General features: G+C 38.0%; 2 protein-coding genes across 7 annotated transcripts; both read right to left on the reverse strand.

Annotated features, from left to right (window-relative positions):
• Positions 1-2002: 2002 nt before the first annotated feature.
• LOC112288516 (ferric reduction oxidase 6) lies at positions 2003-6553 on the reverse strand. The gene is made up of 8 exons (XM_024532748.3): positions 5882-6553; positions 5635-5728; positions 5045-5236; positions 4595-4832; positions 4100-4427; positions 3699-3954; positions 2760-3523; positions 2003-2607 (listed from the first exon to the last, which is right to left on the reverse strand). The coding sequence occupies exons 1-8, from the start codon at positions 6117-6119 to the stop codon at positions 2432-2434; spliced, it is 2286 nt and encodes a 761-aa protein (XP_024388516.1). The 5' UTR covers positions 6120-6553; the 3' UTR covers positions 2003-2431.
• A 1790-nt stretch (positions 6554-8343) lies between these two features.
• On the reverse strand, positions 8344-19908 carry LOC112288515 (E3 ubiquitin-protein ligase listerin). 6 transcript variants are annotated; one of them, XR_016505341.1, is made up of 18 exons: positions 19782-19908; positions 18813-18902; positions 18221-18323; positions 17918-17980; positions 17728-17805; positions 17355-17446; positions 16835-16937; positions 16158-16310; positions 15443-15703; positions 14789-15198; positions 14054-14513; positions 13322-13818; positions 12320-13157; positions 10321-12036; positions 9962-10053; positions 9518-9819; positions 9115-9345; positions 8344-8883 (listed from the first exon to the last, which is right to left on the reverse strand). XR_016505341.1 is itself a non-coding variant. In XM_024532744.3 (18 exons), exons 2-18 carry the CDS (start codon positions 18866-18868, stop codon positions 8656-8658), a joined length of 5754 nt encoding a protein of 1917 aa, XP_024388512.1. In that variant the 5' UTR covers positions 18869-18902; positions 19782-19908; the 3' UTR covers positions 8344-8655. The 6 variants fall into 6 exon arrangements, 4 of the variants coding, with proteins under 4 accessions (XP_024388512.1, XP_024388514.1, XP_024388513.1 ...); XR_002971594.3 differs by having other exon boundaries at positions 9962-10144; XM_024532744.3 differs by having other exon boundaries at positions 9962-10124.
• Between the last annotated feature and the right edge of the window lie 5427 nt (positions 19909-25335).

Here is a 25335-nt window from a genome sequence, read left to right on the forward strand (position 1 = left end):
AGCAACAAAGTCCATCTAGCAAGCCTCCCAATAAATTTATTTGATTCTATAGACTACTCCAAAGATTAATGGTCAATCACCAATATAAACTATTATTTATACAAATAAGGTTCTAAATGAGCAATGGCCCAAATTACTGCCAAAACTTCTTTCTTATAAGATGAATAGTTAGACTTTCCATTGTTATTATATCTAGAAGCAAATGCAATGTTATATTCTTATTTTATATTATTCTTCTATATCAAGAATACTTCCAATACTGTAAAGCTTTAGTCTTTGTATGATTGAAAAGATCTAGTAGCATCTAGATATCAAAGTATTAGAATTAAACTTAATTTTTGCTTCAATGTCTCAAATGTGTCTTGCTACTCATGTTTCTAAGTCCATAGTTAATCTTTACTTGTAAAAATAGTTAAAGGCTTGGTAATCAAACTAAGGTTCTTGAAAAATTAATAGTAGTAATTTTGCTAAGCTTAAAAGGGCTCAAGGCCATAAAACATCAATTATTGTGAAGAACTTTTGCAAAGCATCTACCTTTGATTTCTAAACACCAAGATCTCTTGGAATAATCATGTGATTCAAGTATGGAAATTTTTATAGAAGAATTTAGACTTATTGTGATATAAGTGTAATCTACATTGTTATAATTACTCAAACATTGCTAGCAAAAACCTCATATAATCTTATAGATTGCTACTAAAAATGATAACATCATTATTGCAATATTTAACAAATAATAAGTTAGCCAACACATTATCCATCTAACTATCCATCAATTCATACATTCTAAAACTTAGTTAATACATCCTTGAGGTGAAATAGAAGAAATTTCTAATGATAGGGTTAATCCTTGTCATATTGAACAACTCTCCAAAATGTTATTACCACTTGATCTTCAACAAGTAATGACAACAAGTGAACCAAATTGCAAGTTCAAAGTGTTGAATATTTAGAGAGAATCTTTTACATCAAATAACTTCTCAAGCACTGGTGGTAATACTATTCCAACTTGGTTTTTAATTTTCTTGACAATTATTTCCAAACATCCACTTCTTTATCCAATTTCTAAAAACATCTTAAAATAGAAGCATCATAAAATCTTTTTATATATGTTCTCATGGAATTTATAAAAAGCCAAATATTTTTTTCATGTAAATAATATTAAATTAAATAAAAAGAGGATTAATTTATCTACTTTATTTGCCACATTTGGTAAGCATTTATTAGAATCCAAATGATAGTTTTAATATTAGACTAAAAGTAAATCACAAAATTGCAACAAACGTTTATTGTATGAAACACCTCAAAACTAATATTTTCTAGCAAATGATGCAAAAGTCTTTTTAATGAATAGAAAATGTTTGTAAATTATTTGTAAAAGTGGTAGTTTATTGCAATCCATTATAATTAGTTGTAATTTACATAAAGTTGCTATTGCTTAATCAACATGTGTATCAAAGCACAGTACAGCACATAAATTTGAGCTATGATACCACATAAACTTTTCATCAAAAAGACCTGTTTTTGTTTGTTATTTATTTATTTTTAATTATGCAATATTATAAGTATAAAAAACTAATGTACACCATGTACATGACATTCAACAACCAATTCATTGTTTCATATTATCAAAATTTTATAATAATACAAGAATTGTGCCGTTTGTTTTTATTTGAGAAAATGCAGAGCACATGCATGTGGGGTTAATTGAAACTAGTTATTTTCGAAGGTTTTGGCAAAATCTATATTGTGCGGAGAGAGAAAGAGAGAAAAATTAATGGACAGAATTGTAGCTTAACATGTTTAGAATGTTGCATGTTTACAATTTCCCACCTTTTAAAAAGTAGTAATTATATAGTAACACAACAATCTCGTATGCTGAAGCAGTTGTGCACATCACATTCCACCTTCTGAAGAGAAAACGCATTTTTGTTGAGTAAAAAACTGTGTTCTACTCTGGTAGTCCAGAGAGAAGTAGAGCTTTTCAGCTGTGCACTAAGAATAGTTGCATACTGCCATGGTTTGTAGCATACCTTCAAAATATTTCAGAGGCCATTATACACACCAGAGCAATCCTATCACAATGTACTACAGAGTGTCTTTTTTTCTTTTCCTTTTTCCGTAGACATTTTGTCACTACAAGCAAAATACCAGATTCTAAGCTCTAGGTCGACTTAATCAACGAAAACGCAGTGTTTCAGACTTTCCGAACGTGAAGCAGATTCTACCCCTCCCTCAAAAGGTGTGAAGAGCACATATGTAAACAAAATAGCCAGCATTTTTTTGCCTCTAAATATCTGAAGGGCATCTTATTTACAGCCCTGTCGAATAAAATACATTATTTTTACTAGATTTTTTTAAAACTACACGGGCCTGCTACCATTATAGTGTACAACACTAGGACATAAGTCGCAATTCGTCTGATAATGAATCAGAGGTCAAAGCTAACAGAATGGTAACTGAAAGCCACGTTGTAGGGATTGTAATCTACCGTGTTGAAGCTACGGCATGTCTCAGCAACGCTCGTCTGCAGGCTCTCCGGGCCACATATTAACACCCCTACGTTTGTGCCAGGGCGTTGGCGCTTCGCACAACCTTGGAAAAGCTCTGTAACAAGCAACATAGCCAACACACAGGGTATTCAGAAAATAGAAAATTCAACATCAGAGAGTACTCAAACCTTTGCTCTCACGGGGTATCAACGAAGCAGTAAAGAGATCAAAACGTGGACTTAAAACAAATGAGTATTCTTTATTTACCTCTGAGGTTGGGCCTATGACCAAACGTTGTATTGTCAGGGTGCACCAGCCGATCCCCACCCTCATCAGCAAGTGTTGAGCTGTTGTCGTCTGAATCCGACAACAGATGAGAACCGTCGTCATCCTCAACAGGACTTGATCTTCTACCACCAAAATAGTTCCATAACGAAATCACAGCACCTCCGAAGACCACAACTCCAAGGATCATATTCACGAAGTTGAGGAGGCCCCTGATCCACAGTGGCACACCTGTTCCAATCTCTGAACCTGGAGCTTCAAGGCCTTTCTTTTGGTTTGGCCGCAATACATACAGGTCGACTAAAACCGTGGCAAGGAGGTAACCAAGCAATGAAGCAAGCAAACTTGCACTAATCCAGAAGTTGCTTCCAGTGCTTACTAGTATGGACATGGGGCTCTTGGAAGCCTCTACACTGGTCAGACTAGAAAGAATCTGAGATTCTTTGAATCGATACTTCTGTTGCGGATCGGATGTTTCAGAGTTCTCCAGAGTTGCAGGCCCTTCTTCACGAGTGACAAAGGCATGGACATGGAGGTTAAACTTCTGATTGTAATCTGGGCATATTTTTGATGCAGGAACCAAATCGAGCAACTGAAGTTCCTCTGATTTCTGTACTGCCCAAATTAGGGTCACGTCGGATGGGAGGTTGGATTGTTCTCTTTGGTAGCGATGAAGTAAGTCGCGAAGGATAGCCACGAAGGGAGAGACACCGATTCCTCCCGCCACAAGAATTAGCGCATCGTAGCTGCAGAGAACAATCCTCACAGCCATCAGGAAATTTAATAGCTGGCACAAAATTATGTATCAAGTTCAGCATTTAATGCATCACTAAGCCAAGGGGATCGTTACATACCTGCATTGACGTATCCACATTATGTAAATACTATGACACTGTTCTAGGGCAACAAATGTCAACTTACTGAAGAAAGTAGTCCGATTCGTGGCCATAAGGGCCTTCAACAGCAGCTTTGATGTCGAATGGGCAGTGTCCTGATTTCACAGCAGCGATGACCTCATCCTGCAGCTGACGTGTCCACTCTCCGTAGGGCTTGATCAGCACTTTTAGCCTATCATCTCCGTCGTATGGACTCGAAGAAACGCTGAAGGGGTGCCATTGGAGTACAGAGATTTGACGGACATTGAGAAATATGAAACTCAGTGCGTAGTACTTCATGCCTATGGAGAGTAAAGTCAAAGTTTAATTTCTAACGCTTCAATCTCAACAGATTATAGATAAATCATGGTAACCTTTAAAGTGGTGTCTGTATGCAAAGAGACCAGTGAACAAAGTAAAAACTAGAGTATTATCAAGGGTGGTAACCTGATGGTTTCGCAATGACCAATTCATAAGTTCCACACGGCAACAACTTTGTGGAAATAATCCCCGTGCTTCTTTGCGACTGGCAAAAGCGCAGGAATCGATCGAAGGTAAAGAGGAAAAGCCCGCTGAAAGCAAAGTTGGAGATGAAGTCGCTGACATGGAAGGCCATGAATAGCACAAAGATAATGTACAGCTGATGGGTGTAGAAGAAGAGCTCAAAATACTTATTTCGTACCCACCCAAACGATGTTACCCACATTGCAATGCCAGCCATTAACGATATCACTCCTGGAAGATTTGCGAGCGCATGAGGATCCCATTCCAAAAGCTACAAGAAGATGCCACAAGACTCGGTTTAATACAAGGCTCTTAATATTTACAAGTTTGACTTCACTACTACTAGAAAATATTAATCAATGATCGGACTAATGTGGAGCAGCCACAGCCATCATCTTACACAAAAGATACAATCTTAGAGTAAGATGAATAACTAACCTTTGCAATGAGATGGCCTTCGAGGTACCAACCAACCGCGTAGAACACACCATGTAGAGTGAACACGGCCATCATGAAGTGACCCAACCACACATGGTACTTGGTTGCATGTTCAAATGGGATGTCTATAGCTCGGAGCATAACAGATCCACGTGCCACTGGCAGAAAGAGCAAATTCAAGCACACAATGCCAATGAAACCCAGACGCAGACCAATGAACTTTATTTTATTTCCCCACCTGAATGGCGAACATACCCTGCGTTAATACGTCCGCGATACGACGCAGCAATAATGCAATATTCAGACAGAAAAGTACAGTCAAACACATTGAATTTAGTTTAATATCCCAAGAGAGAAGGTTGCATTTACCTAGGCAGGAGGTATAAGAAGAGTTGAGATACAAAAAATTAAAAAATTAAAAATGAATAAACTAGGTCCTATCGTGCTTACACTGATTCATAAGGCTTCAACTTTTCAGTCTCTGCCCTTTTGAAGTCCGGAACCAAGTAATTTGCCATGATCCACAGACACATGGCCAGAAAGAAAACTATCCACAGCAGCTCTGCAGCAGAGACCATGCCCATTAAACCTTCCGTGATCACTGGTTGCGCTTTTAGAGGAGCTCGTCCTCTCGCCTTCTTCCTGCATCCATAATAGCAAGGTCCAGGCATCACAATCAGCATATGAAAAACAGTATTGTGGGTCATGTGCAGCTGTTGTTCCTGCGATCATTATAAATCGGGCGGACACATGCTTGCACAAAGAAAATAGGTTTTTTTGGTGGTGGATGGGAACCACAGAGGTTCATAACATTGACACACTTAAGTGAATGTTTCACTCTGAAGAGAGCCTTGGTATACCAAACAATAATGAGCAAATGACGCGCCTCTTGCTTCTTGGCTGATTATCAATAAAACCAATTCATTATGCGGCTAACCCTGGACATGGGCATATGTTGTACAAGTTCACGAAAACAACTGTTTATAAGATCTTCCTCTCAAGAATCAATCCTGCATTGTAAGAGAAAAGATTGTGCTTACTTGGAGACTGGACTGTGCGACGAGACCTCCAGGCTTGCTATCGAAAACACCGTAAGGAGAAGGAACGGCGCACCAAAAAATATCAAAATTGTTCCTGCAAACCAACAAGTCGACGTGGCATGCGAAATCGATGAACGACCAGTAAATCGAAATGTTGCGGTCAATTTTGAACCTCAGTTGAGTCCTACGAAGAGAAAGAATTTGAAATCTACACACTCACAAGCAGAGCAAAGTGTAGACCACCCACCATTAAGCCCAATCTTCTCCACCGTCGCAAACAACAGCACCGTCCTGATCCTTTCCAACGAATTCACAGGCCATGCGACGTAAAACGCCAGATAAATGCCGAGCGCCACGCACATGGAGAGCCAGATTGCCCACCTCAGCGCAGTCGTCGCCAGGCTCCTTTCATAAGTGGCAGTCCTGTTGGCCAATTCCTTTCTGGGCAGGAGCTCGGCAGACAATTCACCATCCGAGGTCGCCATTTTTCGCTGGAATGAGAAGCCAGCAAACTCAACGCCAATCACGAGACAAGAGGTCTGGGCTGTCGGGAGACATCGAACTGAAACCCGAGCACTCGCAACCGGGGATCAGGGGCTTCTCCACGGGGTTGCAATGAAAAATTCGTCCACCTACATGATGAGCATCCAAGTTCGGAGAGGTGGGTATAACGAGACCAAGCCCAAGCCACCAATACAAGTTTTGCTAAACTCCTGCAACTTCCGCGTGGGCGCAGTTCATACACCACCACCTTTGTCCGTCCTTATTTTGAGAGACGAGACGTGACGAGACAGGCTCGCATGAATGCGAGTGCAAAACGCATGATGGCATGCACTTAGTCACCTGAGGAGGGTCTCCTTCGTCCACAGCAGAGCGGCGACCACTCAGCTACAGTATGCAGAGGAGGAAATCGTCACGGTCCAGATGATTCCGCCGCATTGCGTCGAACGGGGCGCTTTATCATCGTTGTCGTCTTCTACTGCCTTTTCGTGCCTGACTGCCGGCTTCCGATTGCTGTGATTAATAGGAGTGATAAAAAGGCAATGGATGCGTGATGCCAGGAGGCATTCTTGTGGCCACTGCTTTTGAATTCCTCACACTTCTCCCCTCTTCCCCTTTCCCTTTCTCTTCGCTTTACTTTCTTCCTTTATTGCATGTTTTTTTCGCAACTGGGTGCCCGCCCACTGTGTACCAAAAGCGGTGTTCCAAAATTGGTCAGATTCTTGGACAATCTACGCAGTTCGATTCCCCTTCAGAAGAGTGTCTCTGCTTTCGTTATACCATTTTATACTTTTATCTAGCATTTTTCTAGTTTCATGATATTTGTGTCTCTAGAAGCGCGGGCTGCAAAAAAAATTAGTTTTTTCATCTGGCATTGGCAATGGTAGTTGGAAAAAAAGTTTCTAATTCTTTTTGGAGTAATGAATTCCTTCTCTTTTTGAGGAGAAATTAAGTGTGTTATTTTTTTTTGTTTTTTTCAATAAATTTGTATGTTATTGTGTTCACATTGTTCGGAACATTCTTTGAGCATTTTTCTTTCATCTATTTTCTTCCTTTGATGTCTCCTGTTATTGTCTTGCTTATCGACAAATGCTCGCTTTGGATAACACAATTTCTATTGACATACCTTTTGGTTATATTTTCTTATTATACATTTCAGTTGTTCAAGAGAAAATATATGTGTTAACATGCACTTTTTAAATTACTGATATGTTATTCTTGTATAATGCATATTCAATTACATCATAAAAATGACAGTGTATTTATTGGAGAAATGATTTATTTCCTGACGAGAGATCTCCAAATACAAAAAATAAAAACATTTAAGGATTCTTTATCAACCACATTAGGGTCAAAACGGGTTCAAAGAATATGATCAAATTAAATAATTAAACATTACAGTTTACTTATTTTTAAGAAAATCTTGTTCAAGATTTAATGTACTACACTCAAACCTTTCCAGATTTGGAAATCAAACTTTCAACCTACCAAAATAAGCTGGTTGGATGACATAGTAATTAACCTAATTCATGCTTTAAGAGAGCCAAGTATTGTAAGCAGCGTGGAGTTTCTTCAACCCCACATATTAATATAACATTGCACAAGCAAAGTAAGCAATGTAAACGCTTCTATCAAAGGAATGTGATCAATTTTGTAACAAATATCAATGTTCATGATTTCAATCACTTCAAAAGAAGTTTTCACATAACTAAACAGTCATTTTTCAACTGATACGGTTGATTATGATGCAAAAACAGAGAATACGGAACAATGAGAATTTGGAATAACTGTTCCTACTTCACCTTCTGAATTTAAGAACCGAAACTTGGATTTATCGCAGATTTTCAAATCATTTTCTACCTGCTTTCAATAACAGTTTCAAGCCGTAGTAGAAAAACTTGTGTGTCCTTCCCTGGCAAGCTCATTGAAACTTGCCAGGGAAGAAGGGAAACCTTGCAACGCACTTGTCTACGAACGCGTAGACGTTACAAAATCCCCCCCTAATGCTTTTTGAATTATAGCGCAACTGACCATTTAGGTTCCGTACCGTCCGACATGAGACAAGTTTCAACATAACTACCAATAACATGTCCACTTTTAAGCATGGGTAATCGAAGGAATATAACACCAACACAGTTATAAAAATTAAAAAGATACTACGAGAAAGGTGCACTGTGCAAAGATACCATTCTTAATCACTCAAGCAAATAAATACCTGGTAACTCAATTCACGATTAAATTTTGCTGGACTACAGGAAGTAAGACCACTCGTAGCTCAGCTTTCAGGTTCTCTTCGTATATGATAAACAGCCAAAGGCTGATGCTCGGTACCCATCCTAAATTCTCATAGCGATGATTTGCTATTCTCCACTACCAAAATTCCGGAATAAATACTAATAAACAACAGAAAGGCATCACCTTTTTAGATGAAGTGTGTATAATGACCAAAAAGTAGAGACGACAGCGTACGCCCAGACCGACTGCATCACATGTCGGTGCTTGACCTCTTGCAAAGATCGATTAAAAAGGAGTCTGGCACAGAGGACATGTTGATTTGTGGGAGGTGGAAAACCACTTGTACAGGCAGGCTGAATGAAATTTATGTTTACAAGTCTTGCAGGCCAGTCGAGGAAGAGAGTGGTTGGTGGTGTGGATGATAGAATAGCAGATTGCACATTCTTCCACACCTTCAAACTCACGGTCAACATTCTTCTTCCACATTTGAATAGCCTCCAACATTGCTCCATTCTGTCATGCGCCGATAGAAGGATTACAGGGATTAGAGAGTAAACCAAAGACTCGGCCAAAAATCAACACCTACTTAAAGCGTGGCACGCAGATCCTTCCACATCAAACTAGCTATAAGGACCAACTAATGAATCGTGGGCAGAATCCACAAGTTAAGCATGCCCGAGCACCAGGATATCAAGAACAGTGAATGTAGATAACTCAGGAATTGGAAAGGTCATATTTAAGTACCTGGTTTCGGAGAAAGGCTGCCATAGAGAGTATCCATTTCCGAAGAAGGGTTTCACTGATCCCTAGACGTCTAGTGCAATCCACTTCTACAGCACGCAACGGGTAGCAGGACGGTAGTCGTATCACAATGTCAAGGCATGCCTCTTCCTTCTTATAGACAGCAATGACTTCACGAAGAGTACGATTTGCACGAATGGAAAGAGTGTCGTCTGGTACCACTGACGCTTGGAGCTGTGCAGATTAAAGAGCAATTACTTAGCCGCACTTTCAATTGCTGTCAAAGTGTCTAGTTCTACTGAGCTGATAGATAAATAGAAGCAACGGCAGTGTCATGTCTAGACCACAAGCACAGGAAACTGTTATTGTTACATCTTTCGGCGAAAGATCTAAAATTTCACAATACCTGCAAAAACTCGTCAGCTAAGAGTTGCGTGCTGCAGTTGCTGGAAGTGAAATTCTCAATAGCCGACGCGGTAGATCTGTCACGCAAACCAGTGAACCATATGCGCACGCATGCTGGTAAAACTCGAATTAACAGACCATAAATTGCCCCAGCAAGGATTACTAAGCTCTCTTCCTTTACTGGCCACAAATTTTCGACGGCAAAGCTCACAGTTCCACTTGATACTGCCCGTGTTGCTGAAGTGGCGGCTATGCTTACTTTGGCACCAGCTGGTGCTGTTCGTCTTCTTGAAGTAGATGTGCCTGCATGCAGATTGAGGTTCAGTAGCGATAACATATAAACACGTAAAAATATAAAAAAAATAAAAAATTGCGAGAACATTACTGGGGAAACTCAGAAATACAACAGCTCCGAAAGTCTTTCCACCAGCTTGTAATGTCAAACCTGAGGTGAGATCAAGAGCGATATGTTGAAACAGGCAGTCCAGAAGCGTAGGAGATAAGTCCGAATCCCGTACAAAATTTAGCAGCCTCTCCCTAGTTGGGGAAAGTGGCGATAATGAATGCAAACGCATCAATAAAAGCGACCAACCCAAAAGATAATGTAGCTGCACGAACGTATAGCAAACTGCAATGTAAATTCCATGATTTAAAACCCATAGTGAACTACTAAAAGATCCTGTCACAGAAATATCCAGTAATGTAACCTAAAAACACATGTGGTTCGACAGAATTTCTCAAGAAAAAGCCCTCCAAAAATTTCCTAGGAAAGGGCTGGAAAAAAAAGTTGCATAGGCTGCGTACACGAAGGTCTGATGTGAAAGAGCTCTGAAGTAGAAGTCGTGCAGGAGTTTCCAACAACTTGACGAGCTCTGGCCGAAGTGTGGCAGCAGTTGTAAGGGCAGCTTCTCCCTTTGCAGCCTCCTGCTCAGCACCTTCTCCAACTTCTCCTTGGTTTTGAGAAATGCCACCCCATGTCACAGCCAAATGTTGGATAGGTACAGTTGATAGAAACTGAAATGCAACCCATTGCAAAGCACCACTTGAGTTGGGTGACAATAAGAGAGCATAAAGTGCACTAATCGATCCCTTTCCAACTCCCCACAAGTCAGCTGCTCGAGCGGCAGCTTCTCGAGCTCTACTCGAAGCTCCCAGCGCAACTGTAGCAAGGCTCTCCCACAAGGATGACTCCGCCATCCGGTGCTTTGAAATGGTATTTGCAGCATCACCACCAGCATTGAATTCCAATGCTGCTGCCTCAGAAAGACCTGTAGCCAACAGGATTCGAAGAACAGATTCCATCATATGATCTTCCACTGCCACCCAGTTGGACAACCGTAAAGTACCAAGGGCCCTCAAAGCGGTCACAGTTTCAAGCTTGTTAATGTCTTTCAATAGAATCAATATTGATAGGGCTGTTGTAGCAAGTTCGATCAAGATCTTTCTTTCTGACAATTGTTGCAAACTTAAATCACCCTCTTGACCACCTTTGTGAAAGTTCACAACCACCTCCGTCATCTCTTCATACTCAATAACAGCAGAGTCAACCCATTTGCGAAGGCATTTCATAATAAGCGCCCATTCTTCGACACTGAAGTCTTGCCAACAATAAGCCACGGATGCAGCAACTAATTTTGCCAGCGTCAGCTCAGGGACTAGCTCGAGCATCACATCCGTAGTGTCAGATGATAAAAGCTTAGCTTCAGCATCTCGAGCCACCAAAAATTGCCTTCGTAACAGTCTCAGAAGAAGAGAAGTTTCTTGAAGGCTGACCTTTGCACTAGCAGCTGCAGCAATACCAGAACTCACGCCTGGCATCTGTAAAGGAAAACATGCTACAGCAACCTCCAACCAATGTTTTCCTATCAACTCCGTGGATCCTTTTTCAAAGTCAACAAGAGGTGGAAAGCTGAGGGCTTTGTTTAACCAATCACAAACAATACGTTTCAACGACTGAAAGTTTTCGACATCGAACACCCCAAGATCTGAATCACGCATGACTGGCATCAGAATGGATAAAACGAAAGGTAGAACTTTAAGCGCGTCTGCATCTGCTGAGTCAGTTACATTACTCGACTTTGCAACATACTCAAAAAAGAACTTTTCGGCAATTCCTCTTCTCCAAGCAGCTTCACCATTCAACAAGGCTCTCAGTAAGGTTAAAAGGGCCCTTGTGGGTGAGCCAATATCAGGTATCAGGTCACTCTCAACAGGTCCTTCGTGATCAATTGGACCTGAGCTTGTGAAAGATGAGCCAGCTAAGAGGGAACGGAAACAAATGTCTAATAAAAGAGGAATTTTTTCTACTGTTGAATGCCTTGATATGTCGCACAGGAACTCCAGAAGATGTGAAGAAGCAGAGCCCCCTGGCCACTCCCAGGAGCAAAGTAACTCAATGACAAGCCAAACCCTGTAAACTTCATTGGAAGTCATAGAATCGCACCCAGCATACACTCTACTAGGGCTAAGATATTTAGCCAATGTATCAGTGTACGCACAAAAGCGCTGATGCACCTCCTCCTGCACGATACCAAGACATGCTAATGAGAACATTGGATTTCATCAACTAGGAAAGATATATCACTAGTTTTCTGCAATAGGACAAGAAAAAGCAAAACTAATTTACGACTATTCAATTAAAGGTTCTGAAGATGGCAAGCGATTCTATGATGCATTTGCAACCCAGTCAATAAACACCAGTTACATGGATTAATTTATAAAAAATCAAGTACAAACATCCAATATATGTATATATATATATATATATATATATATATATAGGACACCTACGGGTTGCACTAACCTCAATCAAAGTTGTCTTTTGTGAAGGCTTCACTAATGGAAATGAGTTGTCGTTGGGTGGAGGAACCGCCACCCAATTTGGCCAGAAGAGATTTGGAGCAAGTGTGCAAGATATAGTAGCTTGAATTTCGTCCTCTCCAATACAGAAGTATTCAACAATCTCGCGTACCCAACTGGCGCACAGAGAAGAAGTCAAAACAACATCTGAAGGTTCCTCGCTGACAAGTGAACTCCTCACAATTTCTGTAAGTATCCTTCGTACGCACCCACGGCATTCTGTCCCCAACTTCTGATAAATAGTGGGGGAGCAAATCCTGCGCACGTTCTGTAAGCATTTCAAAAACGAATATCGACTCCGCTCGATCTGGTTTTGAGTCGAAGTCAAGTCCTGATTTAAGGTGTTTTCCTCACCCCCATCAACGCTTGGGTATGCATCCTCTTCCCCTCTCTCATCATCTGACCCTTCAAGCTTGTCTTCAGAGGTTTCTCTCAACAAGGGCTTCAAAAAAGCCCAATATAGGCAGAACATGGTTGAGAGCAGCTGCGGTCCTGTAGGTACCAGTTGCATAGCACCAAGAGACGGCAAAGTTACCTCTACCACTTCAAGTGCTGACATTGCCAGATCAAAAATGTTCACCTTCTCCACATCACCGCTATGAGCCTTGTTCACATTGTAATTAGCCTTACCAGACAAGATCAAAGAGGGTGCAGCTCTTGTCCATGGCATGTCATGCAAATCTAGAACCTCAAGCAAGTATGTTGATAGTTTTTCTAGCAATTGCACAATAGCATCAGGAGAGAGAAGGCTTTGTTTTGGAATCACTGGACTCAAAAAATTCCTGCATCAAAGACACATGCATGAGATGGTGCATGATAGGTTCCACATGGCCACGGTCAAATGAAACAAAGACCAAGAATATGAATATAAGGTCTTAGAAGCAAAATCTGCACTCTTTTTGAAAATATCAAATAACTACGTAGAACAAGACTAAACTCAACCGACCTTAAAAGCCGGACACAAGATGGGTGAATAAGGTTATTGCTGCTTGCAACAACCAGTCCTACGATATCAAGTTTGGGAAGTCTCCATGGCTCGAACGCGTGCGGATCAGAACCATCCTCAGACGCGTTACCTCCAGGCTTCACCAGTCTCACCCATCTGTCACTGAACTTTTCAACTAAGGTGGCCAAGACTTCAACTTGAAACAGATCATTCTCATTAAGCTCACTTTGCTTGTCGCCTGGACGTAACCATGCCGTGACACAGTCTATCGTTGGTTTCCAGTAACTATGAAACTCCTTCACTTCGAAGAAAGACAGTAAGAGTTCTATCTTAGGTTCGATAGGCCTGTTCTCATCTCCAGACAAGCACCATGGGACGACCTCTTGAAGGAATCGCCGCCTGATAGAATCACCAAGGATTTGTTCTTTCATAGCGAATGCGAAAGTTCCATATGATGAAATGAGCTTTCCAAATAACCTCAATGCTTCCGGATGTCCCTGACATGCAAGAACCGCTAGCTTCATCAAGTGCACTAACCAGATCTGTTATCTCTCTTAACTATACTAGAAAATCCATTTCTGTCAAACAATAGCCTTAACCATATACAAGACACCTCCTAAGACTGTAAGCGTCTCACAGTGCAAACACATTTCAGACAAAAATTGTCAATAAACTGACTATAGAGACGATAGTTAGAGAATGTCACAAGATGAAGAAAAGACAGAAACTCACGGAAGATTTTATTGCCGAGAAACCCTTCCCCACAAATGGCTGAACCACATCTAATAAAACCCACGTATTACTTGATTCCTCTTTGTTTGGTATCTTCACATCAAGCACAGAAAAAAATGTTCCAAGGCGAGCCAATCGTGACTCGTTCCCTGAAGAGGTGTCTAAAAGAACGCCCACACAAGAAGATTGAAAACCAGACCAGAATGCATGCAATACACCTTCTTGGCTAAGCGGGATCAAAATGCTGATGATAGTAGCAGCTACTTCATCACAAATTTGTCGAGGCAAAACAGACTTCGAAGTCGGAAACTTAACAACAGCACTTGCGAAATCTTGGTCCTGAGAGGACTCTGCAAAAATTTGACATGAAAGATCCGCATACTGGCACCAGACTATTTTTAACAATACTTCCTTAACTAAAAAATCCTGCAACAATTTATCGCTTGTAGCCTCAGCGTATCTGCAGCAACATAAAATGTCAGTCGATCTGTACAACAATGAAGGAAAGTGCTCAATTATAGTTTTCGCACCTCCGTTCCACAAATGGTGTAAAATCAGAACATTGCGGCAAAAGAAGTGCATGATTAGCACCTACAGTCATTATGAATCTAAGACTGCAAATACAAACGTGTTGAGTATCTACAGATAGGTAGACTACTCATTTGCTATTAATAAAGTCCAGCTTTCCTAATTGCTTGAACAAAGAAGAGTATGGAAAAAGCTTGAGATATTCACCTCTTGGAATTCTTGACAACCCAAACAAAACACTCTTGAAATGTCTTAAAGAGGGATAGTCGATCAGCAATTGATAACGCAGGCACATACACACCTTGCCAGAGGCTGCCAAAGAACTCAAGAAAAAAATCTTGGGGAGGTGCCAAGAATTGCGGAGAAAGAAGCGCCAAAAATGGTAAAATGTAAGGATAGGAAATTTGCTGGGATCCAAAGCAACCATGTCTAAGAAACTCCCAAAATTTGGGGAGAACTGCTTTGCGTATAGAGCTACATCCCCAGGCTTGAGGAATGTTTTTACTGAAAAGCAGGATCATATCCCACATAGACTGATGACAACTTGTTACTTTTTCTCCCAAAGCACCCAGCACAAGTTTCACAAAATTGTCAAGATTCTCTTCATCAGTAAAAACCTGCATGCAGAAACCAAGCTAATCAAAAGAAAAACACAAAAAAAAGAAAAAGCCACAGCTTTTCATATAATTGACTAAAATAAAACACTAGCTGCACACTTTCCTGCAATCTTCATAAGGAAGAACCATACATAAATTTGGTATCACGGGAGCTCAAAAATTTGCGTGCTACCCTTTGTTAGGCAATTTAGAGCACAAGAGCCACAGATGGCAAAATATTAAGATAATAAATACTTGGAAGTACCTCTGGAATATGTTGGAGATAGGTTAGCAAAGTCTGGTATGAAGCCAACCGAACTTGAGAGCTTTTATTCTTTACAAAACTTTGGAAGAATTTATGTTTGAAAAATAGTGACGTAGCAGCTTCTTTTACAGGTTCTCCTGTCCCTGCAGCGGCACTGGCCGCAGAAATACTCTCCACAGCCCCTTCCTTCCAAAGTGAGGATGTAGAACCCACTAACACATCAAGTAATGCAGCCAAAGCAAGTAGAGAGCATGATAATATCTGCACACGAAATTCAAGCTTAAAAACTAGACGCTTTTTCTAAGAGATATAATGCAGAACTCTTACTACTCACTCAAGAAGGTAAAAGGTGGTAATCAAGCATGCAAAGATGTCAAGCCATAGATCCCCCACTTGCCCTACTTAATGCGCCAAAAATAAACAAATGCCCAATTTCAAACGAACATATTCCATCTGAGAACTGGACCGATACTTATTTTAAACATACAAGGTGACACAAAAGTTTAAATAAGAATATTTGTAGACAAGAAAAAACTTGACATAAACTGAAGTAATGCAAATAAAACCACTTTGAGACCTAAAACAGGGGGTCAAGTAACCCACAAGCACTTCAGGATCATAATGCGTCACTTCACAAGTTCAAGGTCTGTGAAAGTTCACGATACTACAGAAAAATATACAACATTCACAGAAAAAAGTAGGTCTCTGAACTGACCCTCTCAAGTTTCTCTGGAACCTCTTCGGGCAAAGTGCCCAATTCTATTAATGCCTGAGGAGTTAACTTCAAGTTCTCGTCCAGGTGGGTCATGATGCCTTTAAAACAATAAATCAAAGCGTCCACCCTCTTCTTCCGATCTGGAAAAGTAACCTGCAACAAAGTGCATAGATAAGAACATGACTATCACAACTTCTTAAACAACCTCCGAACTTAAAAGTAAGTTCTGAAACAGAGTGAAAAATTGCCTAGGATGACAGTTGCAAAGCTGGTTATTCAGATCATTACAGTGCGGCAAATTCTTACCAAAACTTAACTGACGACACAATCTTACGTTGAGAAACGCATTGAATGCCTAACATATAGACTTATCCTCCTGGGATATACTTTTACAAGTTTACAAAAATATGAAAGACAATGCTTTGAATTAATTAATCACGTCGTCAAAGGCCTACAAAAGGATCTCTAGACCTAAAAGTTTGAAACGTTTCAGACGCGAAGAGAAGACAGAATTTAGGGTCGTCATTCCAAACATCAGAAATAAGTCAAGTTCCCATATTACTAAATAATATGATCCAAGTTGAAACTAAAAGCATTTTGCAAAATTGGCAGAGATAAATAACGAGGTGACAATATCCTCGATAGATACAGTCGAATTTGTAGAACCTGTTTCTAACCTGAAAGGATCGTTGAGCAGCTTCTGCGATTTCTCGCGAAGGATCAAATTGAGAAACCCACCAAGCCCCCATCAATGATCGAAGGTGGGGTAATAACCCTTTCCTATTGACAAGAAAAACAAAAAGAAAAAAAATAACAAAAAACAGAGGGTAAACACATGCTTAAAAGAGCATACTTGTAAGTCACAACAAGACCTTATAACTCATTTATCTATTCAATATGCTGGAACTGTTGGATTAAGGTCAAAAAAAAAAAAAAAAAAAAAAGAAAAAAAAATAGAAAAGTTTGAAATCTTCGATCTGATTATGGCGTGTCAATTTTCGTTCCAAAGCATACAGAAGTCGATAAGAATACATTAGATGAATGAACTTGAATACTGGCTGCTGGTGAACAAAAGGATAAAGGTCAATCAATATGACTAATTTCTTACAATGCCGAACTAAGTACATCCTTTGCCACAAGTTACAAAATATGTTAGCCCAGTTAAACCCAAAGGCGAAAGAAAACGAGGAAACGAACCCCGCATTTGTAGTGAGGTCGGCCATTGCCCCATGGACATTTTCACGCACTTGCCGGTTGTTGTCTTGTACAAGCCTCTTATACTCAAAGACCTGTCCATACAATGAGTCAGATTTGGTGCATAAGTGTTGAGCCACTGCATTTCAAATGGGCATGTTCATTATGCAGAAGGTCTACAACTTTGCTGAAAAGTCATTTATTAAATTACATGCTAAATAAATAAGCCTTGAGGATGCTTAGAGTCATAAGTCAAAAAATGACTTTCCAAAATTGCAGTTCGAGATATAAGTCATAGCAACCAGTCGTAGTCACTATAAGTATAGAAAAGCCACCATGCCAGCTCTTACTAGGGTAGATCGAGTTAAGAACATACCCAACTGGGCAAAATTGCTGACAGTTCATCAACCGAGTGCTCCTTGAATATCGCTCTGAGAGCTACAAGCGCTTTAAGCTGCAGGGTCACGCAACCATTAAAACCTTGAACAAAGCGATTTAAGCTCCAGGCAGATCGCTAAAATATTTTAACTTTGTACAACAGTTAGGAGTGAACATCGTCGACTCACCTTTGTCGTTGGATCCCGTTTAGACAGTCTTTTGAGATGTAGTGCTGCTTCTCCGTCAAGATCCTGAAATAAAAACAAACCTAAAATCAACTACAGAACATGAAAGCAAGGTGTTGCCATGTCAACTAGAAAACGCTTGCATACTACTGAGTTTCCAGAATCAAACATGCGATTGCACAGAGCATATTATGACGTGCTCAAGAAAACTAAGAGAACGTATCAATACAAAGTATGAATGCGTACAAGAAGCACCCAAGGAAGAGGTAAAAAACAAGTCGCAGCAGGAGGCTTGGTATGCAGTACCTGTGAGGTCTCTCTTTCACCTGAAAATGTTGAATCAACTAAAGAGCTCCCCACATAACCTCCAAAACCCACAGGTGCTGCTCTAACTTGAGCAGCCGCAAAGCTGCATACCAGGGCCATTTTGAGTAAAGTTTTTTAAATCAAAAGTAAAAGTTAAACAAAATTTCTATCAACCTCCTGTTTCCAGTAGATAGAATGAATCAAAAATAAGGAATTTTCAAACATCTCCCAAGAGAATAGTGGGGAAACGGCAAGCTACAATACCCTAAGCGTACAAGTAAATTAAAGAACTCTCAAAATTCCTGTAAATCTCAAAGATCGTCCTCAAAGTTGACTCACAGATTTGATCAGAATTTGATGATTCTAGGCAACAAGTTAATGAGAGACTGGAAATGTGCCTTCATACTTGAGATTTTAGTCATGATGACCGACTCTATTCAATAATAAATACTGGAAGCTAACCTCAAATGAATATAAACATCGCAAGCACCATACGTACTAACGTTGTATAAAGGTGAAAGGTGGGACGCACCAATCTTCCAATGGACTAAAGAGCAACACAATTAGCTTAATGGCTCGAATAGATTAAAACCTGCTGCTTGAAGGACGCGATTTATTGCGACTAGAGCCACCTTTTTCCCGCCCCATCTTCACCAGATGAACTGCACCTACTACTCAATCACTAAAGCAAGCCCAGCACATTATTAGAGAAACCAATAATATTACGATGCTTAAATGTACTAAGAAAAAACATGATTATAGTCATGTTGACTTCAAATCTGAGACTTTCAAATTCACGATTGGATAGCAATAACAGTACGATTGTTTAGGTTCGTTGAAATATTTCCCGATCCGGAACTCCCTTTAGAATAAAATAGCCGAAAATCCCATGTCTAAGACTCATAGGTTGCTCAGGTACAGGACCAATAAGCAAGCAGCAGAAAATTCGTTGAAACACTAGCATAAAAGGTAGCAGCGGATCTTCCAAAAACCAAAAAATGTGTTCTTAGAGCCTGGACTGGAGGTACTTGAATCATACTCTGACTATTTGAAAAAATTTCCACAGTTTAGCTAGTGTAATTTAACATATAGGTGCGACGGACCATGTGATTCAATTGAAAGTTAACAAATTTCAAAAGCATGAGATGCTCCCACCAAAGCTTAACGATTTTCAAAACTCAGAGCATGATTCCGCACAATCCAACCCCAAGGCTTTAATTGTGTACACACACAAAACAATTCACGAGGTAAGGCTACAGTTCCCAAATACCAGCTAGAAACCCTAAGAAAACCTTCAGTTGAACTGCACCGCGTTCAATCCGGCAGGCAACAGACCAAATCGCACGCAGCTATTTCTTCAACAACACTTTAAACTTCTCAATAAGTGAACAGCAGCAATCTCAATCACCGAAACAGTGCAGCGAAACAGAAGAGGCCCGGAACACGGAGGACGTCCATTAAATTGACTCAAAAAAAGCCTATTCTGAACCAAAACAAGCAAAAATAAAATAAAATAAAATAAATGAAATCTACGGTAAGCTTGTAAAGAATTCAAACTCACCGAATGCTCAGAATTTGCAATCATGCAAGCGTGACGGCTGTGAATCCGCAGCCGTGTCCATGCAAAGCCGTGTCCATGCGAAGCCGTGTCCACGCGAAGCGTGGTCTGAAGCGAGACGGAGACTGCCGGGAACCCCGAGTGAGTGTAAACTCTTCTCACGTTCCCTTGCGCCGTTCCCAGCCAGGTGGTCACCACGTTCCCCCTCCATTTCGGGAAAATCCTCTCTGGGAAGCAACCAGCATTCTTCACTTTTGTAATTAATGAATATAATTCAATCTCCGCTACCACACAAGAACGAACATATGGAATTAAATATGTATCTTAAATTACATAATTAAAAATATGAATATATATATATATATATGTACATAAGAAATTGTTACATCAATCCACCCTTTGTTAAATCAATCCATCTAAATAAGAATCACAAATGAAGGATTCAATACCTCTTGCAAATTAAGCAAAGATACAAAAGTGGACCCACACAGCAACTCCATCACAACAAACTCCCATACCACACTTACAAAATGAACACACATTTCTCTAATCCATCCTATAATACACCTTCTACCAACAATTTAAAATTGTGAAGGTTTCTATTGCAAGATCCATTTGCACAAGCACACATGTGCTTCAATCAATTCATTTAGCCTTGAGGACAATCTTTTGGACAATCAACTATTGAATTTTTTCAAGTATTATGGTTATTAATACTAGCCTCAAAAGTTTTTTTTGTATATTTTGTTACTGGTGGATGTGAGCATCTCACACATGTGATCAAATTCTTTAAAAATAAAAGTTAGACTACCAAAAGTAGCAAACATGTTTTATAAGATTAATTTAGCAATTAAAAAAGGGCATTAACAAAATGATACTAAGAATTGATATAGTCAACTACCAAAATTTCATCATAGCTTAGCATGCCCTAAATACAATGCTCACATGCAATAGACATTATCCTTATCAACGCACTCTTGTAGTAGAGAGAGTTGCCTCAAGAAAGCATTGAGCCTCTAATTTCCTTTAAATGCTCAAACAAGTTGCAAGATTATAAAACACAAATATAATTTATAGCTTGTCTTTAAGAAGACAATTACATCAAATACATAAGTCTAGGATGCACAAGAGTATCGAAGATGTGACTAGATATCCTAAAATCACTTCTATTCCTATGGAGATTCCTTTTGTATATGTATCACTCAATAACTTCTAATCTAATTGTCTAATTGGATTCAAATTTTTCCACGAGTTAACTTACATCTTTGACTACTTCAATATAAAAAATCAACCATAAATTCATTATAGATCTTTAGATATTACCTAATCTCTAGTAGACGTTAAACATGTCAATTTTTAGGTACCTATGTACTAATTCCTTGATATCTAAAAAATCCAAAGCTAAAATACTATGAATTTCTTATGTGCAACTTTCCAACATAGTCATCTACATTTATAGAAATTTTTAGTCAAAACTTCATCCAAAAACTCAAAATATGGCAAAAACCAAAACCTCTATTAAAAAACAATTTACTTACAAATCCCAATTTTAAACACTAACTTCTAATAATTCTTTTTCTTTTATTCTAAATTAGAATTTACTAATTTTTTAAAATAAAATATAGCTCTTTGAGTTATTTTTTTAAATAAAATATAGCTCTTTGAGTTATTTTTTTAATTTCACTTTTTGATTCCTCAAAGCTTTTCTACAACTCTCTATATGCTTAAAAGAGTAACAATAGATACCAAAATCACATCCTTACTTCAAAAAACCATAATTCTTTTATTAACACTTCAAATTATATATTTTTCTTACTCAAATTCTACTCCAAATTACCAGCTTTTCAAATCCAACCTCCACACTTCAAATAGATTGTCTTCCCTCAAATGGTTTGCCTTGCCTCAAATGAGTTATCCTAAAGTAGTTTCAAATTCCAATATGGTCCCAATTAACATCTCAAAGCCTATTAGATATGACTTCCAACCAATAGAAATGAAGTCTTCTCTTACTTATCTTATCTACCTACATGAGATAGTTTAGGAGTCAAAATACTATACCTTTGATTCAAAGGCCCTTTTAAACTTCTTACTAATAAATCTTATAATTTCTATCTTTAATTACTAAACTTAAACTACAAACTTAAACAAGTTAGATAAGTATTTTATTTTATTATATTTTTAATTACAATCTAACCTCTCATAACATTTCATCTTATTTTTACGTATTATTCTACTTTTCAACACGTTAGCACCTAATGTCACAAACATATACATTTATTCCAATAGTTACTTATATGATTAGATAGAAGTAGGTAAATATAGATTAATTTTATAAAGTCTTCTAGAGTAGCTTCTTAGAAGCTTCATAGACACAATTTTGACTTTAAATATATTTTTAGGATAAAAACTTGGCCAACAACTTAACCACTTGTTGGTAGCTTGTAGAACAAGTTAATTCTATGTAATAGCTTGTAAAACAAGCTAACTATGTGGCGCATACATAGATAATTTACCTTGCAAGTTAAGACATGTGGTTAGTAAAGTCAACATATGTTAGAGGTCCTATAGAATATTGCCACATAGCTCTTAAGTAGAAAGTATATATGGAGGCAAGAATGAAGCCATCTTTACTCTTGTCAATGCCTCTCTAGTGTTTAGTCTTATTTCAAGACTTTCTAATCTTCTTGTTTTTGGCAATAGCCATTCTAGTTTAATATTATATCATCTTTTGAGTGACTTTCTAATTCTCTTCAGTAACACAAGAGTGTATTGAGGATTTTCTTTCTTCAAGATTCATAACTTTAACAGTTTTATAAGAAAATCTTATTTATTATTTTATCTTATTTTAGAAGTAAGTAGATTATCTCACTTCTATTGTTGTATTTTAAAGGTTGTGAACTATTCAACTTTAAAAAAATAATATTATTTTTTAACATTGATTTTTTTCTTAAAAGACAGTGGATAATCCCTCTTTGTAGAAATTTTATATTAGAAGTTGTAAATTACCCTCTTCTAATTTAGCTTTTTGAATTTTTTTGAGTTGTCTATCGAAGAAAAAAGTATGGATACTACTCTCATTAAAAGTAAGAATAGATTTGTAACTATTGTAGATCTTCATGAGCTTGTCAACACTTTAAAAGTCGAAATCTCATGTATTTCCAATGTGAATCATGGAGGTACTATGCCTATGCCTGTGAAATAAGTTTAGAGTTTGGGACAAGAAGTTGTACAATTGAAGGAAGGCAATAGATCAACCTCACAACCAAATCTATGGAGTTTTGTGTCTACAAGTATGACAAAGACAAGGATTATAATGCTTTAGAAGTTTGATAGAACAAGATCAAAATTTTGAAGATTTTTGCAACAAGTCAAGCTCTATCTAAGATTGCATCTTTTCCAATATCCCAATGGATTTATTCAAGTCGGATTCATAGGTGCACATCTATAAAGCAGTGCTCTCTTTTAGTTTGCACCTTTAATAGAAAAAGATGCATAATTCCTTTATGATTTGAATTCATTCTTAAAAGTGTTTATGGCCATATATGGAGAAAGTGATAAAAAGAGAGTAGCAGAGATGAAGCTCTTATCTTTATGGCAAAGATTACGGTCAGCCACCATATATGTTGTTGAATTCCAAAACCTTGCTTGCGATATGGACTAGAATGATAAAACCCTTATCAATCAATTTTGATATAGATTGAAGGATAATATCAAAGACTTGTTACTAAGAATATCAAAAATAGAATCTTTGGAACAATTTATTGTTGAAGCCATTGCATGTGACAATCAATTATTTAAAAAACATCAAGAACAAAGATATGGATGAAGAGGAATAAATCAAATAATGACGATAGCTCCTAAGTTTTCAAAAACTTATTTATCAGGGCTAAAACCAATGCAAATTGATAGAATATATTTTAAATCCCTCACAAAGTAAGAATAGAGTTGATGATATCAAAAAGGCTTATGCTTATATTATGGAGAAGCTAAACATATTGCTCAACATTATCCAAAGAAATAACGCAATCACAAAATGAGAAGCATGATTGCCAAAGAAGACAATGTGTCTAAAAACGAATTGCTCTAATTACAATAAGGACCATGCAGCTGGAATCATCTACAACATCTAGTAAAGGTCCTATTTTCTTCTTTGATCCCTTATCTCATTTTACAATAGAAGTCTATTTAGGACTAAAAAATCACAAAGTCTTAGCCTTGTTGGATTCAAGAGCCTCAGCCTATTTTATAAATGAAGACTTTGTCAAAAAATATGATATATCCTTAGTTAAGAAAATCAAACCTATGCATGTAGAAGTAGTAGATGGACATTCATTATCTTCTAGAGATGTTACACATGAAACTATTCTTGTAGAAGTAGCAACTAGTGGTCATAATAGTTTAGTAATATTTAATGTGATTAAATCTCCTTTTAATTCAATTATTTTAGAATTATTGAGGTTAAAAAGATAGACTAGATTTCTTGTAATCTTGATTTTTCTCATAGCTTAGCCTAAGGTCTTGATAGGCAAGTAGAAATCCATAAGTCTAGTACATCGAAATCCTTATTGGTAAGTGCGAGAGCTTTCATGTATGCCTAAAATTAAGGGCCATCTTTTGCTATAAATGCCACATCTGTTGCTGATAGTGAGAAGATATTAAGTAATATTCCTAGTCGGTATCAAGATTTCCAAGACGTTTTTTAAAAAAAGAATGCAAATTTTCTTTTGAAGCATCGTCCTTATGATTGTACCATTGATCTTCAAGAAAGAATTCAACCACCATTTGGACCAATATATAGCCTATTACAAAATGAGTTGAATGCACTCAAAGAGTACATTGATGAGAACTTGGCTAAAAACTTTATATGCCATTCTAAATTTCTAACCGGTGCTCCTATCTTATTTATGAAGAAAATAGATAGATCTTTGCGGATGTATGTAGATTATTAAAGACTTAACAAGATCACCTTCAAGAATAGATATCTTCTACCTTTGATTTCAGGACTTTTTGATCAACTAAATCAAACAAAGATCTATACAAAAACATATCTATAAGGAGCATATAATCTGGTCCACATCAAAGAAGGAGATGAATGGAAGATTATTTTTTAAACTAAGTATGGATATTTTGAATATAATGTCATGCCTTTTGGACTCACGAATGCACCAAGTACTTTTAAAAATCTAATGAATGTTATCTTTTATGAGTTTCTTGATGATTTTATAGTATGTTATTTGGATGATATTTTAATCTATTATAAGAATACAAGAGCTTGAAGTTCATGTTTATCATGTATTACAAAAACTAAGAGATGCAAGATTATATGTGAAGATAGAAAAGTGTATATTCTACATAAGTCAAATTGATTTTTTGAGGTACATCATTTCTAATGAAGGCCTTATAATGGATCCAAAGAAGATCCAAACTATCATAGATTGAAAGGTTTCAAGAATAATAAGAGATGTGCAATATTTTTTGGGCTTTGCTAATTATTACCAAATCTTTATCAAGAACTTTTTTCAAGTTACAACTCTACTTATACATTTGACTTGTAAAG

This window comes from Physcomitrium patens, chromosome 11 (assembly GCF_059467195.1).
Source record: "Physcomitrium patens ecotype Gransden chromosome 11, ASM5946719v1, whole genome shotgun sequence".
NCBI classification, from domain to species: domain Eukaryota; kingdom Viridiplantae; phylum Streptophyta; class Bryopsida; order Funariales; family Funariaceae; genus Physcomitrium; species Physcomitrium patens.

Bases quoted from the DNA above. Each gene is read 5' to 3' on its own strand.
- LOC112288516 (XM_024532748.3), bottom strand. From the start codon at position 6,119: ATGGCGACCTCGGATGGTGAATTGTCTGCCGAGCTCCTGCCCAGAAAG. The intron at 5,729-5,881 runs GTGGGTGGTCTA...GTTGGTTTGCAG, and splicing joins GGAGAAGATTGGGCTTAATG to GAACAATTTTGATATTTTTT. The intron at 4,428-4,594 runs GTTAGTTATTCA...ATCTTCTTGTAG, and splicing joins AAGGCCATCTCATTGCAAAG to CTTTTGGAATGGGATCCTCA.
- LOC112288515 (XM_024532744.3), bottom strand. From the start codon at position 18,868: ATGGGGCGGGAAAAAGGTGGCTCTAGTCGCAATAAATCGCGTCCTTCA. The intron at 16,938-17,354 runs GTTCGTTTCCTC...TCTTGTCAATAG, and splicing joins GACCTCACTACAAATGCGGG to GAAAGGGTTATTACCCCACC. The intron at 12,037-12,319 runs GTTAGTGCAACC...GGTATCGTGCAG, and splicing joins AAAAGACAACTTTGATTGAG to GAGGAGGTGCATCAGCGCTT.